At 35.3% G+C, this 15,961-nt stretch overlaps 1 protein-coding gene across 3 annotated transcripts in view; it reads right to left on the bottom strand.

Moving 5' to 3' along the window:
- LOC105324838 (E3 ubiquitin-protein ligase rnf213-alpha) overlaps window positions 1-15,961 on the bottom strand; it is an 84,399-nt gene that overhangs the window by 5,016 nt on the left and 63,422 nt on the right. For 2 of the 3 annotated variants that reach the window (XM_066072389.1, XM_066072387.1), the window contains exons 58-84: window positions 15,527-15,663; window positions 14,278-14,482; window positions 13,692-14,103; window positions 13,416-13,563; window positions 12,938-13,275; window positions 12,107-12,270; window positions 11,649-11,870; window positions 11,106-11,320; window positions 10,367-10,463; window positions 10,015-10,115; window positions 9,520-9,702; window positions 8,063-8,320; window positions 7,698-7,818; window positions 7,003-7,283; window positions 6,612-6,732; window positions 6,387-6,503; window positions 6,144-6,254; window positions 5,973-6,026; window positions 5,646-5,846; window positions 5,172-5,271; window positions 4,901-4,935; window positions 3,460-3,557; window positions 3,098-3,251; window positions 2,772-2,943; window positions 1,550-1,650; window positions 1,148-1,205; window positions 793-977 (exon numbers count right to left, since the gene is read on the bottom strand). In XM_066072389.1, the coding sequence (XP_065928461.1) occupies window positions 793-977; window positions 1,148-1,205; window positions 1,550-1,650; window positions 2,772-2,943; window positions 3,098-3,251; window positions 3,460-3,557; window positions 4,901-4,935; window positions 5,172-5,271; window positions 5,646-5,846; window positions 5,973-6,026; window positions 6,144-6,254; window positions 6,387-6,503; window positions 6,612-6,732; window positions 7,003-7,283; window positions 7,698-7,818; window positions 8,063-8,320; window positions 9,520-9,702; window positions 10,015-10,115; window positions 10,367-10,463; window positions 11,106-11,320; window positions 11,649-11,870; window positions 12,107-12,270; window positions 12,938-13,275; window positions 13,416-13,563; window positions 13,692-14,103; window positions 14,278-14,482; window positions 15,527-15,663 (4,389 nt within the window). Of the gene's footprint in view, window positions 1-792; window positions 978-1,147; window positions 1,206-1,549; window positions 1,651-2,771; window positions 2,944-3,097; window positions 3,252-3,459; window positions 3,558-3,585; window positions 3,684-4,900; window positions 4,936-5,171; window positions 5,272-5,645; window positions 5,847-5,972; window positions 6,027-6,143; window positions 6,255-6,386; window positions 6,504-6,611; window positions 6,733-7,002; window positions 7,284-7,697; window positions 7,819-8,062; window positions 8,321-9,519; window positions 9,703-10,014; window positions 10,116-10,366; window positions 10,464-11,105; window positions 11,321-11,648; window positions 11,871-12,106; window positions 12,271-12,937; window positions 13,276-13,415; window positions 13,564-13,691; window positions 14,104-14,277; window positions 14,483-15,526; window positions 15,664-15,961 lie in introns of all 3 variants that reach the window. The other variant, XM_066072388.1, reaches the window with a different exon arrangement.

The following is a 15,961-nucleotide window of genomic DNA, read 5'->3' as shown; positions in this document are numbered from 1 at the left end:
CTCTCTCAACACTATTTCTTGCATCAAACGAGTTTAAATTGCCAGTGTATTCACCATTACGTAAGCAGCCACCTGTTGACTCGGCGCGTGGTCAATGTTTGTTTAACAATTCCCGGTGTCAGAAGCATGCACCTGTCTTGTGTCGGACTTCACAGGGTGTTTTCAAGTGCATGAAGATTAGCAATTATACTGATTTTATTAAACTTGATTACTTCGTGTCCAGTTATGCAGTTAAACATTATTGCTTTACATAGACACTGCTAAAAATACATCGATCATTTGTACATCTTAATAATGACGATATAAGACATACATACGTTTCTTCACAATGTTTATTTAACTGTACAACAATCAAAGAGTTTGACTATAATTAATCGATTATATCATTTCTTTTGTTCTGGTCACCTTTGGGGGTTGTCTATTATACACAAGTGCATATTATACAAGATACATTGTGGTACATTTAAATAGCACAGCAACAATCTGAGTAGGTTCAGGATACATGTACTTGTTGAATACTGTAGATTCCTTATTTTAGGCGAGTAATTAATTCCGCAATTCAACCGTTTTGCATCAAATCGCGAGAATATAAAATCGCAAATGCCAAACTGTAAGCATAGTTTCATTTAGACTACATACATGTATGTCTGAAAAATAAAAGCAAGATTTTAAAATCCGCATGATGTGCTTCTTGTGGTTTTACGCGGAAATTAATTCCTCACATTTAATTAAGAATCTACAGTAACTTAAATCAGCTACATCTGCTATAACCAAAAGAATAACAATTCTGACCTCCTGTAGAAACATGAGCAACACTTTGTGGGTGGGAGCCTGGACCTGCACGGTGTGTAGGAGGTGGTCCATGGTGATCTGGGACCTGTAGCGCCACACAGCCGCCACATTGTGGAGGCTGCTGGGGGAGGAATGCTCTGATGGAACGTCTATCTCAAACAACAGGCACAGCAGTGGGTCTGACCCTGTCAAATTCAGCAGTCAAAACACCATTATCATTTCGTATAATCAAAAGAACAATATCTTAAGAATATCTCTAATTTACATGAAAGAATTTCCATTTCAGAAGTACTTGTCTAGGTATTTTTGTATGATAATAGACAAGGTTCAGTCTTTAAAATTCAAAGAGACATACCCAATCTCTGATCATTGGCAAGCTTTTTATTCATGGTCTTCAGATCTCTTGTCATTTCCTAAAAGGAAAAAAAACACTTCAGATTAAAATTGAAATATGATTTTAATGACTTAAGAAATCACTGACCATCTTAAATGTGGCAATGATACAGCAAAACTCTTGTAAATTAAAATATTATGAACTTGAGGATATAGCAAATTCATCATTTACATGCATTTATTACTTTTATTCAAGACAACTACAAATTAAAGGTTAAGCATTTACTCAAAATCTAAACTACAGTGCCTTTGCAATATATTTTGGATTGCAGAAGATTCTAAACAATTTTGCTTTATCAATCAAGATGTTATATCCATGCTTATTAATAAAAAACTTTACTGTAAATATATATTGGACAGATACCTGGAGAACCGGTGACAAATAGGTTTTTGCAAAATCTTCTTCCCATTTCTTTCTAGCTGCCTTGTTGGCCAAAACACATATATCTTGATTCAGTTGACCACCTGAAATGTGGAAAGTATTAAAGATGAGAGAGAGAGAGAGAGAGAGAGGGGGGGTTCTTTACAATCTTTACAAAGAGACACAAGAAATCATATTGACGCAAGCGTCAAATGGGCCGCAAAAAATATAATTGTTGTATGAATCATTGGTTGTTTACATAAAAACACACCAAAAAGAAGAAAATAAAAGTTGGTTGTACTAATTTTTATGGTAAATTCTAATATACTTTCAGCAACTTGTTTTGAAGTTTGACATTTTACTATCATCATAAAGAATCGAGTTCATTACTGTTAGCATTTCTAACGGTAATTGTATGGTCATTGCCATAGTATGAAGTAATGAAGAACACATTGATTTGTACATTACTGTAATACAATAAGTTCAACTCATCATTTTTCTCTTGGAGATTATGTATTTCAAACCATTTTTTTGTTGTTGCATTGTATTGAATGAAAACTTAATGCATTAGTTGATATGATTTTAAGGGACCTCATGATAAAATAGTAATGGATTAGTTCAAATTTTCCAGTCAATACAAATTTTCATTTCTGTCATATTTTTGCGTAAATAATTGATATGGATATAATTTCATTATAATTTCTACCATATTTTACATGGAAATATAATAAATACACAAACAAAGTCATTTTATTTGACACGGCACATAGAAATTCAAATAGATCATTTATATAAAATTTAATGACATTCAGGTCTTTAGTATTTCGGGTCTATAGTATGTCCCGCATACTGATCCCCATGCATTGTTTTGAAAAGAATGAAGAGCTCCGAAATTTTCCGAATAGATTATAGTCTCGATGAAAACGCGCCAAACACGACAGTCTACTAAGTATGACCTAGTTTTCATTTACTAGTAAAACCAAAAATATGTGATATTTTTTATAAGGCATAAAACATAGTTCTACATGCAAATTTACTTTCAATTCATAAAAAGAAGCAAAATATTATTTCTATTAAAAAAGAACTATCCCGCAGAAATGCAGTAACACTATTAAAATGTATATCAAATAACGGACCGCCTTCCGGCGGCCCGTAAAAACAACACTTCCTATTTTCAATATTTGATCCACCCCATACCAACATAGTTCCTTTCCCCAGACTTTACCTCTATGTTTGCTCATCATGTCTCTACAGATACTGTGTATAAGGATATAGACATCATCCACACTCCTCCCTACGGCTCTCTGAATGGTCAGCAGGTCTTTCTCTATGTGAGCCCACAAAAAGGGCAGCAAATTGTTAGCATCAAGGTCTGGCTTTATCAGACTTTGGATGGCCTGAAGATTTCAAAACAATATTATTTATATGTAGAGTTTATTCAATAAATAAATATGCATGCTAAAATTCTAGGTTAGTCAAAAATCAATTGATTCATAAATGTTTCTTATCTACTATTTGTACTCTTTGCATGTGACTTCTGCGGAATCTGACCTGTTGATTGATACTGGCGCCTAGGTACATGGCCATGTGAGTGAAGAGTCGTACAATGGCACACTCAATTGGAGAGAGTCCTCTCTCAGGGCTGGCATCTGGTTGTCTCCCCTCCGCCCGACCCAACACATGTCCTGTAGCAGTCTGGTCTAGCCTAAGAAATTATCAACAAATTCTGATGATGATATACATTGTTTTTTTTATATAGATATGTAAAATGTCAATTTTTTTTTTACAAGAAACAATCCATTTGTTAAAATTGATTGAAATAGATATCCCTTGAAGTATTGCAATTTATGCAAGATTATCTTTCCAATTTCAGTCAAAAACATTCTACAAAACATGTGGACAGATGGACGAACCCTTCATCTACTATATTGCCAGCACGTAGTTGGTACGACTGTCCCCCAATTTCCAGGCCGCAGTCCTTACACCTACCAACAGTGGCTGGCCGACCACACTGCAATAAACAAGATACACAAACTTACCCATCATGCAACTGATTGTTGGCTATTAGTCGATGACCTTCACCTCCAATTTCTGCACCGCAATCCTTACAACGCCCACGATAATATGGACGACCACACTACAATTCACAATCGATGACAATCATGTGAGCTATGGGAACCTTATGTTTATAACATTCAGTGTTTGAAAAGTGAACTTCCAACTTTGATCTTTTATGCTCGAGGACTAACGTAAACCATTGGCAAAACTTCTATTAGCCTGAGGACAAGCTGATAACTCATAAAAGATTTTCATGTAGTCATCATAAAAAATTATTTATAAGATTTTTATAAGCTAGAGGAATATGCATTACAGAGAAGAGCAGTTAATATGATTTTGCATGTATGAAAGGATGCATAATAAATCAAACACAAAGCTAAAGTGACTCTCTCAGTATAAACCTATTACATAACCTCTTAGGATTTAAGTTAAATAAATTCAACCTACCAGTATTCAGTAATTTTGACATTGATTAATTGACTTTGATGTAATTTGAAAGTTTAACTCTATCTTCAGAATGTTTTAGTGCAAACTGTAAAGAAAACCCACTAGAGTTGTTATATACTGTGAATATATGTACCACGGACGGTTTAGTAATTACTTTGGGGGGGGGGGGAATTATTGGTTTACAATAATGTGACTGCATATGTAGTCTCCAATTTTTTTTAACTGAGAAAACAGGACACAAAAGTAGTATGTACAAACAGAAACAAATGGAGAATACTAGCAAATATTTTTTAAGAAAAATTTGCATTCATTAATGGAACCCATTAACACAAACTTTATTAAGAGACACATTTTCACATCATATGCAACGTCATTCTAAATGGCGTGGGGAGTGGGGGGGGGGGCAGCTTCTTTAATTTGCTCCTGTTAACAAGACGAGAAATTAAGACATGAAACTTCCTGATAATTAAGACACCAGAAATAGAATAGAAATTACAAAGTATACAAAGCCCACACAAAACAGAAAACAAAACAGATACAAGCAGAAATATAGTTACATTAGAATCTTCTGGAAATGTTAGGGATTTAAAAGTGTGGAGAATATATAAATACGGTACTACAGAAACTGGAGTGTGGTCATCACATATCATAAATAATTTAATACATGAATATGCTGAACTATTATTAAATAAATTTAGAAATGCATTTCAAAGTTACCACAGAAAAACAAAATACATTTTGAAAATAAGTTTATGCTGTCTGCAAGAAATTTGCTGATAGAAAAAAAAACACCAAGGCACACACAAGCAAAGAGTTAAATGTCTTATTTTTAATGCATTTACTACTCACATTTCCGATCACATATGGATGGCCATTAGGACAACCTATGGAAAAGATAAGAAATTTGTGGACATGGTTAATATGTTTCCTTCTAGTAAGCTCACTTGGACTGAATGATAAACTGAATCTTTCTGATCAAAAGTTAAAAAGGCTTTGATGTCATTTTTGCTGAATTAATGAACATGTAGATCTACGGTTAATCAAACTTTGAACATAATAACCACTATAAACAGTTAATGTATTTACAATCAAGAATATTATAAAACATTATTTTACTTACGATAAAAAACTGGATTTTCATCGCCTCCCTTTCTGGCTGCCAACAAAGCTTCCTTTATTTCAGCAACATCATCTTGTGGCATAGTTGGTAGAAAGGAGTTCTGTAGGTCAAGATAATAATTGCATTTTCAGTTGGTCAATGTGGGTTGAGATGTGGGTTATACCATTTCTTACAGACCTGATAAACAGCCATTAATATCTAAAAGGTTTCTACAGAATTTAGATTTTAAACCTCCCTCACTCTAGCTTAACATAAATGAAATTTTGCAGAGTCTGCAAGCAGAGCTGAGAAGAGAAATACTAGCCTATGAGCATTTTTCTTTTATCCCATCTTTGTGAAGAAATGAAACATGATATCAGAACTCAGTTATTGCAGAATACAGAGCCTCCCTCTAAAATAAGGTCTTTGTACTTGAAAGATACATGTGCAATATACATGTATCACTGACTGAACACAGTTTCCCTGTCCACCCACCTGCATGTCCCCTGGCTGTTGGACCAGTCTGTTGAGTGGTTCCACCAGTGTCCTCTCCTCTGGGATCTCCAGCAGGGTGATGAAGAAATGGTTCAGTAGACACACGGTACTCTGGTGGCCCAGGTCCATCCCCTCCTGTACAGTCAGCTGGGGGTTCCTCCTCCATACAGCATTTCTACACAGTGCAGCCGGAAGATCAGTCTAAAGGAATATAAATATAAACTTGATTTGTCTTATAGAAAAACATTATATAGTAATCATTTAGCAAAACTATTAATTAAACCTAACTTCCTTAAACAAATAATTCAACAATTATCATGATCATACCTGATTGGTAAACAATGGGTGCTGAGACAAGAACTGCTGCAATTGTTCCACTGCCTAATAATTTAGAAATAAAATTTAAATAGCAAATCTCTGTTGGATGCAATAGGCACATACAAATGTTGACATTGGGGGAACATTTGCATACAATATTCTGATTCATTAAATCCTTACAGCTGGAGTGACTCTTCTTTTGTTTTCAGGATACAGATAACACATAGTTATTTCTCTCATCACAGCTAGAAGGACCAGGGTTCTCTTCTGATAATCTGATAGCTGGACAGCCTGACAAAAAGATTTTTATGATCATAATCATACTTAGTCTAGTATTATTTTTGTGTTTATTTCTATTTACTCTTATATCAACACAATTAATACAACATGTATGTAATCTATAAAAAATTAAGATGAAAAGACCTGGATAGCTGCATCAAAGATGTCCATGTTCTGTCCTAGAGCTGCCTGTGTCAGCTTTTCTCTCAGCTCCTTGTACTGGTCCCCACATACGATGAATCGGTCACTGCACTCAACAATCTGACAATACACAATACACTCATATAGAACTTTCCTTGTATTTACTTTCTCATTTATTGACTTTATGATACATTGATTACTGATTATCAAAGACTTCTTGATAATTACCTCATTTTTCTGGAGCTCGGGTACACTCATCCAGCGTACAATGGTGGCATCAGTTGTCTTACAGATCTTCTGGTAAGTCTCCACACCAAAGCAGCGACACAGGTGTTTGATCAGAAACAATCTAATCAAGATGTTAAGAATAAATATTATTTCATATAACTTCATAGGAATGGTTTGCAATGCATTTAAACACACTTACTCTCTTTGAAGAAAAAAAATGAATACATCTAAACTTATATTAGTACATACAAATATAATTTTTTAAATATATGGACCTAATTTAACTCCTCAATATTTCATTTCACCATTTAAATACTGAACATACTACTGATTTCATAAAAACTCATTAAACAAACTCTTAAAATCAGGTTAGTTCATATAAACTTCATACTTTGGCTGCCTTGAGCCACACTCATCACAGATTCTCCCTGCTGCATCTAGAAGCTTCCTTGTCTGCTGGCTGTGTTTGATTGATTTCTCCACCAGTAACTTGTGAAGAACCTCTGCTACAACAGTCAGTCCAAACCGGGTCTGTGCCATACAGTACAGCTTCTCCACATCCAGCCCCTCTCTCACCACAGAACCCACGTCAAGCTGCAACATCTGGGTAGCCATTTTGATTTTGGACTTCATTGGGTCTGTGCTCTTTGCAATGTCATGATGGAAGGAGTCCTTAGAAAATTAAAGGATAACAGTTTTAAAGCCTACTGGTCAGAGTGGTATTCGTTTTATCATATTGACAATTTTCCCAAAGTAACTTTTAATCTCACTTTTAATCTCATCCAAATATAATTTGAGAAAAACAGAGAAGAAATTTTTATTTCAGGGAAAGAATGAATTACTGTGAAATCACCATTGTTCATGGGAGACCAATGTTCATGGTTTTCATGCGTACTCCTTGCCCACCAATTTACACCCCTACGAACTTATATGCATGCAATCATTTGTTTAATTTTTATTAAAATTATCCTGAACTTGCTAACAATGAAATTACTTCTCCACAAACCAGGCAAATTTTGGCTACCCACAAACATTGACCTCCACGAATAAAAATGATTCCACAGTACCAATTAATTTTTTTTTTACCTCTAAGCACTGAATGATCAAAAGACAAAGGTCAACCATTTTCTCCTCATTTTCTTTCAGTGACATCAAATCCTCTGCTTGTTGCAAATACATCCCTAAGTACCGCTGTACTTGCATGGAGCTGTGGGTTAAACATTTTTTTAAGAGCAGTCTTATTTTAAATGAATGAAATGGAGAAATGAGATGCAAAGTCAACAAGATCACAAGTGAATTAAGAATCTAACCAAGGTCTATTTGAATATTCCAACATGGTCTATTTGAAAAAATATTTGAACACTCATGCAAAATAAACATCCTCACACTGAAGAGAACACAAAATCATAGAAAATCAACTTAGATCATGCAAAATTGAGCCAAACACTGACCTAGTCCTGAGCAAGTGCTGTAGGAGGAAGGACCGTAGGACTGGTGTAGGATCAATGCCTTCCTCAAACACAGACATCTCCTTACTGGCCATCCTTCCTCCCTGTCCTCTCCGGGCGGTTGCTGTGATGTAGGACATCAACTTCTGGACAACTTCACTGGAGGGGGGTTCATCATCCGAGAAACAGAGCTGAGATACAAGGTCCATAAAGAAACTGTTGCACCGACGTTTGAAAATATTCAACTTCCGAAACTTTAGCCTGAAATAAAATAATTCTATCACATATCCCAATAGCTATTCTGAATGGAGTTCAAGAAAAAACTTGTATTAAGATACAACTTCAAAAAAATATCTTTAAAACTGCATGGTTTTTGTCAGTATACTGTTATATATTATTGCAAACCAACTTTTATCAGGCAAACAATATTTGGACATTTTTCAGTAAGAAACCAACTTTTCAGACCAAGATTTTGAAATATTAACTTGAAACAAATACAAAACAATCAAGGACGTGTTTATGGCAGAAATATTACAGTTCTTACAAACATTGTAAAAGTTTCCAGCTTATGAAATAAAATTGGTTTAGTTTACATACTGTAGACGTATTTTTTTCCACGGGGTCATAATTCCACGGAATCACAATATCAATTTAATCCGCGGGTAAAAATTTACGCGGAATCTTTGAATGAAAAAAAAATCATTTGAATAATTATTATTAAATTTAGTTCTGAGCGATTTTCATTACCTAGAATTTGTCCAACTTTGGACTTAAATTGTAAGAACTGTTCACAGTGAACAGTAATTATTGGTTGTGCACTGGTCGGTAGTCATTTATATATATTTAGTTAGCCGTCAAGATGTTACGACGCTGGCGAAAATCGTCTTGTGAAATATTTAATTTTATTTAACTGTCAATTTATGGGTTCACATGTCGTTTAAATTATGAATTGATCAGTTTTATCAATTAAAAGTCAGAGCACAAAGGGATCTAAAACTTGCAGTAAAAACACGGGTCTTAGCGTGTCGTTAATTGGGTCATTGAAAGACAGCCCGCTTGGGGCTATTTGTCGTCTGACACGTGCCGTTATCTCAAGCTGGGAGAAGTTTAAATTTCATGCAAGTAAATTTACATAAAATTCAAATCTTTAGGAGATTAAATTGTTTATTATGTGAATTCTCAATACAAATTTGTTTGACAGTTTGTATAGATAAAAACGATATACATTGGGTACACGTATATGCAATACTTAGTGTAATATAATGTAGTAACATCCGATTATCCTTATTCATGTAATGTAATTTCAAAGTTTCATTCCAAAATGCACTTTAATTACACTGGGAAAAAATTCCGCGGAAAATTTGTGCATGCGTTCATAGCGTAAATTAATACCATGCGGACAAAAGTACGTCTACAGTAATTATAAGTGGAAGACAAGAGTAACATGTGCAGGCACTTACTCTTCTGTGTTGTCTTGTCGTGGGTTGAAATGGGCAGGGATCTCGGTGTGACAGACAGGACACATCCCAGTTCCCAGAATTGTCAGGTCGTTGTAACATTTCACACAGATCAGGTCCTTGCAGGGAAGGTGTACAGGTCTCTCTGTGATCTCACTCTCACAAGATCTACAGCTCTCCTGTCTCCTGCAAGTCATTTAAAAGGCAGCATTAGCTAAGAGTACAGAAAACAAATGTTTTCAAGAATAACTTTTAAGAATAGGGGTATTGGAGGAGGAAGGCCACTTTCAATCATAAAGAACTTGAATAACATTTTTCATGATTATGAGATGAAAAATGTGCTAGCTCTAAATTTCATCTTGTATGATAAACAGCTGGTAATTAGTTATGATCATGAGACTCATTCTGAAGTGTTTAACATATCAATTAGTATGTTGATTTGGAGAGTGTAATGAAGAGGGGAATTGACAATATGTTCAACTTCATTGATGTACATACCCAAATACTTTGGTGACAGAATTTTTCATGCATAATTTTAGGAATTTTTCCACCTTATCCAAAGATTCTATGTTTTTGAAATCAACATTGTCCTTGAGCATCTAAAAATAAACAAAAACAAAATCTGCATGAATGTCTTCTAAAATTTTCAGATTTCAATATAAAATGCCTTTTAAAGATTACTGAATCAGGTTACAGGTGTCTAGCTGCAAATTAGGGGTACCGGTAAATTTGTAAATATTATGAGAATTCTTTTGTAATCTGTTCCCCTTTTTGCAATTTTATACATATACCTGAAGTTATTTATCAATAATTCAGTAAACTAATTAGCGAAATACATAATTATCCTTACCACCCATAAAGTCATCAGACGCTCCACAGGCATCACTTCATCAGAGCAGACGTGTTGTAGGAACAACTTCATCACTACCACCTTAGTCCACACACACCTTGATACAAGCAATAATTATTATAATCTTGTATATTGAGGTAACAAAGACATCTCAATCCACAAAAATATTTTGAAACGACAGATAAAGTTCTAAGAAAATGCCAGTGAATATATACTGTGTACAGAGTTATTTTCGCACTGTCTAATTTTTGCCCTTCTACACTTGCAATTTCGCCCCGTCTTGAATTCGCCTAGACACCGTTGTGTTTGTAAAGAAAAATAATTTGAGACATCGAAATTTGCCCAGTCTTCAATTCGCCCACCGACAACAAGGGCCAAAGGGACGAAAAAAAATGGGGGCTAATATTATCCTGTTTACAGTATACAATAAATTATATACAACATGTACAATGTAAACACTCTAAATATTTGTATAATTGAAATTCAAACAGTTTGTTGTATCTAAGTTGCAAAAAAAATAATTAATAGGAGGGAATAATTTTGGAAATAGGAGTAAGCTTGTTTTCTAAAAAACAACAACTTCTAAAATGAGTGTGGGTGACATTTCATTGAAATGTTGATAAGGTTATATTATTGTTTTATTCTAAATAATGCATCAGAGAGGGAAATGTTGCCAGAAAGTAACAGTTACTATATATCAAAACTACTGAAAAACTTGAGAATATTATGTTCAAATTACCTGGCTTCATTGATTCCCTCCATACATCTCCTACCAAACTCCTCCACCCCTGTCTGGTGTCCCTCAGTCACAAACTGTCCCAGAATTCTCTCTACAACAGGTCGGTACTTGTGCACTTGTTTCTGCCACAGTTGTCTGCCTTTCTGGTCAGTGAGGGAGTCTTTGTTTGGCTCAAGGGATTTCAACAGTAGGAACAGCCCAAGGACATCCAGAGTCTGAAATATTTTGATTTACAAATATTAACATTGTCAAAACACTCATAATCAGTGTGCAGATGTTTCAATGACGTAATATAAAAATCTCAGAGGTATCACTAAAATGATATGCTTCAAACGACAAAGCATTCTAAAAATAAAACTTGACCTTGTGAATGACATTTATCTTATCCTAAATATATGACCTTAAGTTTTAATTTCACCTAAAAAAAAATTGTTATTAAATGACATCATAAAGGTTAAAGTGGCATGCAGATGAAGAGCTTTTTCTCCTAATACTAAATGCTTTTAACAATACATTTCCAAAGTAACTATATATCAGACTGACCAGTTCTTGGTCAGTGACAAGATAGAACTGAGCACTCTTCTGCTGGAACTCAATGATTCGCTCGCTGCAGCCGGGCCACACTCGCGTGATGCTGGCAAAGTTCCTGAGACGGGGCTCAGATTTACTGTACACAGCATGGATGGCCACAAAGTTCATGACAACACTAGATAGTCCTTCTCTGAATTCCATGTTTAGTCCATTCAGTAAATTTTCACACACCAACTGAAAATCAAAGCCCTTATGTCTCGTTATAAATATCACTTACCAATATGGTAAAACTTGTTTTGTCATTTATAAAGCTGAAGTTTCAAATCAATAAAATTTAATTAGAACACACCAATTTTTAGAATATTTTTTTTTTAAATATACAAAAATATGACATACCTTTAGTAACTTAGGTTTATTTACATAAAAATACTAATTAATGTCAATTTCCAATTAATAAATAATTATTTTACCTCATGCTCCTTTACACTGGTCACATGATACACCATATGAACAAAGTCACTGAGATAGGCCTTGACACAATCCATGATGTTGACCTCATGCTTTTGAAGAACTTTTCCTATTGGGGTGTTCTCCATAATGCCAGACACCCTCATAACACATTCTAGAACTGTCTCTGCGAAATTAAAGTTTTCATGATTTGAAATATATATAAAGTAGAAATATCATATAACAGAAAAATACTCAGAAAATTCTTAAAAATACAAAAGGGCAGACACAATGAATATGCAACATAGAATTTCATGCACTATGAGTTACATTTGAATAAAATTACTGGTACTCAAAGTGATGGCTTGTTTTGAGCTATGATTTTTTGTAATACAGGCCCCCCAAAAGTAAATGTACTTGTTCTCAGGCACCGGCCACCACATTAGGTCAAATGCTGCTGCTTTGATTAATATCATTGCAATTTAATACTGCTATTTTAAAAAAGGGCAATAACTCAATTTAGATTTTAAGTAAAATATGAAAATTGAGTTATTTCCCCTTGCAAATTTAAACCTTGCAATAAAAGTAAAAAATTAAATACCTGTTTGCTTCATTAAATTTTTAACTTTTTGGTCCTGAGAACAAATAATGGCCTTATAAGGTGAGCAAAGTGTATTAAATGTCGTGGAGAATGTCAATATTTTTCTCTGTGACTAGAGTATTATCATTTACTCATCGTCAAATATCATTCTGGCAAAATGACTAACTGATCTGTGTCCCGTCCACTAAGATGATCAGAGCCAAGCACATACACCATCTGTTATATGGTTATAATCTCAGTTTCCCAAACTTACCATGTTTTTCAACATTTTGTGATGTCCTCAGGATTCGGTCAATCAGTCTGTAAATCAGCCAAGAAAATGGCATCAAAGCATTAAATTTGATGCCATCACAACCTGTTCCTTTGACAATGACCTCAGGAAGTTCCTCTTGCTTTTTGGGGGACACCACCATAGAATACTCAATCTGAGTGGCTGATGGATTGTTGATTATTTCCAGCCATAGTATGTACTCCCAAGAACTTGAATCTCTTTGAATCAGGAGGTCAAGGTTACTGTTAGTGTCCAGTTGAGCAATAATGCCAGCCAAAATTGGGGACAGTTTCTCTATAATGCACTGATTTGTAGCTTTTCTGCAACATCAAAACGTTAACGCTGAATTCAGTGCAATTCATGATAGTTACACAGATTAAACATTGTATGGGCAATGTAAAAATATCAATATCATTAATCTTTTAAACCATCTTCATTTCTAAATAATTAATCTGAGTACCTAAATGTGCCTGCCCTGTTTATACAGTCCCTCTTGGTGGCCTCAGCATAGAGCCAGGTCTCTGCTGATAGCCCCATGGTTTCCTCTTTCTCTTTCATCAAGGCTGCAAGATGTCGTCCTATTCCTCGCATAAAGGTCAATTTTTCTCCTGAAAAATAATTAATTGATGGGAAATAACATTCAAACTGGGATTTATACTTTCATTTTTATGAAATCTCATGAAAATATAACATCATGGAATGCAATCCATGACAAATACAGGACCTTTGTACATACCCTTTGTTTCTTGATTAAGCAACTCCAGCAAGATTTTTACTCTCTCGGTTGTCCTCTCTGAATCCTCGGGGTCTTTCACCATTGCTAGAGCTGGACGGGCCGTCAACTTAATGAAGAGGGCAATATCCACCTTCCTCTCCACATGGACTTGTCCTGTGTGTTCCACCATATCACCAAAGTCATGTGGATACACATCTTGACCCTCCATCATTTCCACCTCTCCAGACTCCTGGATTGGTTGACTTTCGTCTCTACCCTCCCAGTCCATGTCCTCTGTGTCCCCTCCACCGGCCCGACCGGTCGCGTTCTCTAGTAATGTCCCGACACTCTTGTTCCTCATCTCCATGACGCTGGGCATTTTGTCACTGTCTGGTCGGAGATCATCAATGTGGACAGAATGCCATAGACCACACTAAAGGGATTACACATCAGAAAATCATTATCTATAAACTTTCAATCACAATTCTCTTAACTTTTTCTTGAAAACACACCTGCAAATTAACTTTCTTTTGATTGGACTTTTATCTTCAAGGCTTGATAATTTGAGTCACAACAAACTTTACTTAAATTCAAGAGAAAAATTTACCTGAAACCCGTTGAATCCTCCAACTGCTACTCGGGGAAGATGGATGATGAAGACGATGTGTGTTTTCCCGTTCTTTTTGTCCGCCACCTGTTGGAGTTGATCTAACACACAATACTGAGCACAGGACACCAAGCTGGCGTTCTCGTTCCCACTGTCACACTGGACAATTAACAGAGACTCCTCCAGCTCTCTCTCGAAGCTCTGCCTGCAGAAGAAGGGCTCTTTAATTTACTTATCAAATAAGTAATGAATATTGAATGTTGTTTGACTTATTACAATGCTTTAGAACCATGAAAAGCTTAATTGTTCCAAATGCAGATTTTTTTTTTTAATTCTCGCACACCAGCCTTTAAATACCAACACATAAACAATCTAACACACTAAACATTAAAAAACATTCCTTGCACACAAAATTACATTTGATACAAGTTGGACAAATAGAATATGAAAAGCAACTGATATACTCGAGATGACTTATTTGACTTGTCTACAGAACTGACCACTTACTTGACTTGTTTACATGACAACTTAATTGACTTGTCTACAGAACTGCTGCACTGACAACTTACTTTACTTGACTGCAGTTCTGCTGCTCCAACAACTTACTTGACTTGTCTACAGATCTGCTGCTTTGACAACTTACTTGACTTGGCTACAGAACTGCTGCACTGACAACTTACTTTACTTGACTGCAGTTCTGCTGCTCCAACAACTTACTTAACTTGTCTACAGAACTGCTGCTTTGACAACTTACTTGGCTTGTCTACAGAACTGCTGCTCCAACAATTTACTTGTCTACAGATTTTTTGCTTTGAAAAATTCGCTGACTTGTCTACAGAACTGACAACTTACTCAACTTGTCTACAGAACTGACAACTTACTCAACTTGTCTACAGAACTGCTGCACTGACAACTTACTTGACTCATCTACAAAACTAACAACTTACTTCAATTATCTACAGAACTGACGACTCATTTGATTTGTCTACAGAACTGCTGCTCTGAAAAATTACTTGACTTGTCTACAGAACTGACAACTTACTTTTCTACAGAACTGCTGCACTGACAACTTACTTGACTTGTCTACAGAACTGCTGCTGACAACTTACTTGACTTGTCTACAGATAGGCTGTTCCAACAACTTACCGGACTTGTCTACAGAACTGCTATTCTGACGACTTACCGGACTTGTCTACAGAACTTCTGTTCCAACAACTTACCTGACTTGTCTACAGAACTGACAACTTACTTGACTTGTCTACAGAACTGCTGCTCCGTGTCAAAAGACTGCAGATTCAGGAGAGTGATCTGTGGTCTGGGAATGTGTAGATACTGAGACAGTTCCGACACGTCCCCAATGGCGATCAACTTGGAGTGGGTGGTCACCTATTAAATTGGGAAAATGTCTTTACCAAATATAGAGGAACCAAAATTGGCACCTTTGTAATCTGTTTAAAATCCACTCCAAATGGTAATTTGAAGATGTTGACACAACTGATTACATGCCAATTCGAAAGCATGTCAGTTTACAAAATTAGCTAGATTTTTCACTCTTTTAAATATAATGCTATTTCTTAACTTATGTAGAAAAACACATAAAATACTACGCGGTAATCATAGTGTTTATATAAATATCAGAATAATCAATAATTGCAAAATGTGTACATTATGGATGACATACATG

This window comes from Magallana gigas, chromosome 9 (assembly GCF_963853765.1).
Source record: "Magallana gigas chromosome 9, xbMagGiga1.1, whole genome shotgun sequence".
Taxonomy (NCBI): Eukaryota; Metazoa; Mollusca; class Bivalvia; order Ostreida; family Ostreidae; genus Magallana; species Magallana gigas.
Note: the sequence above shows the minus strand (reverse complement) of the source record. Positions and strands in the feature narration are given on the sequence as shown.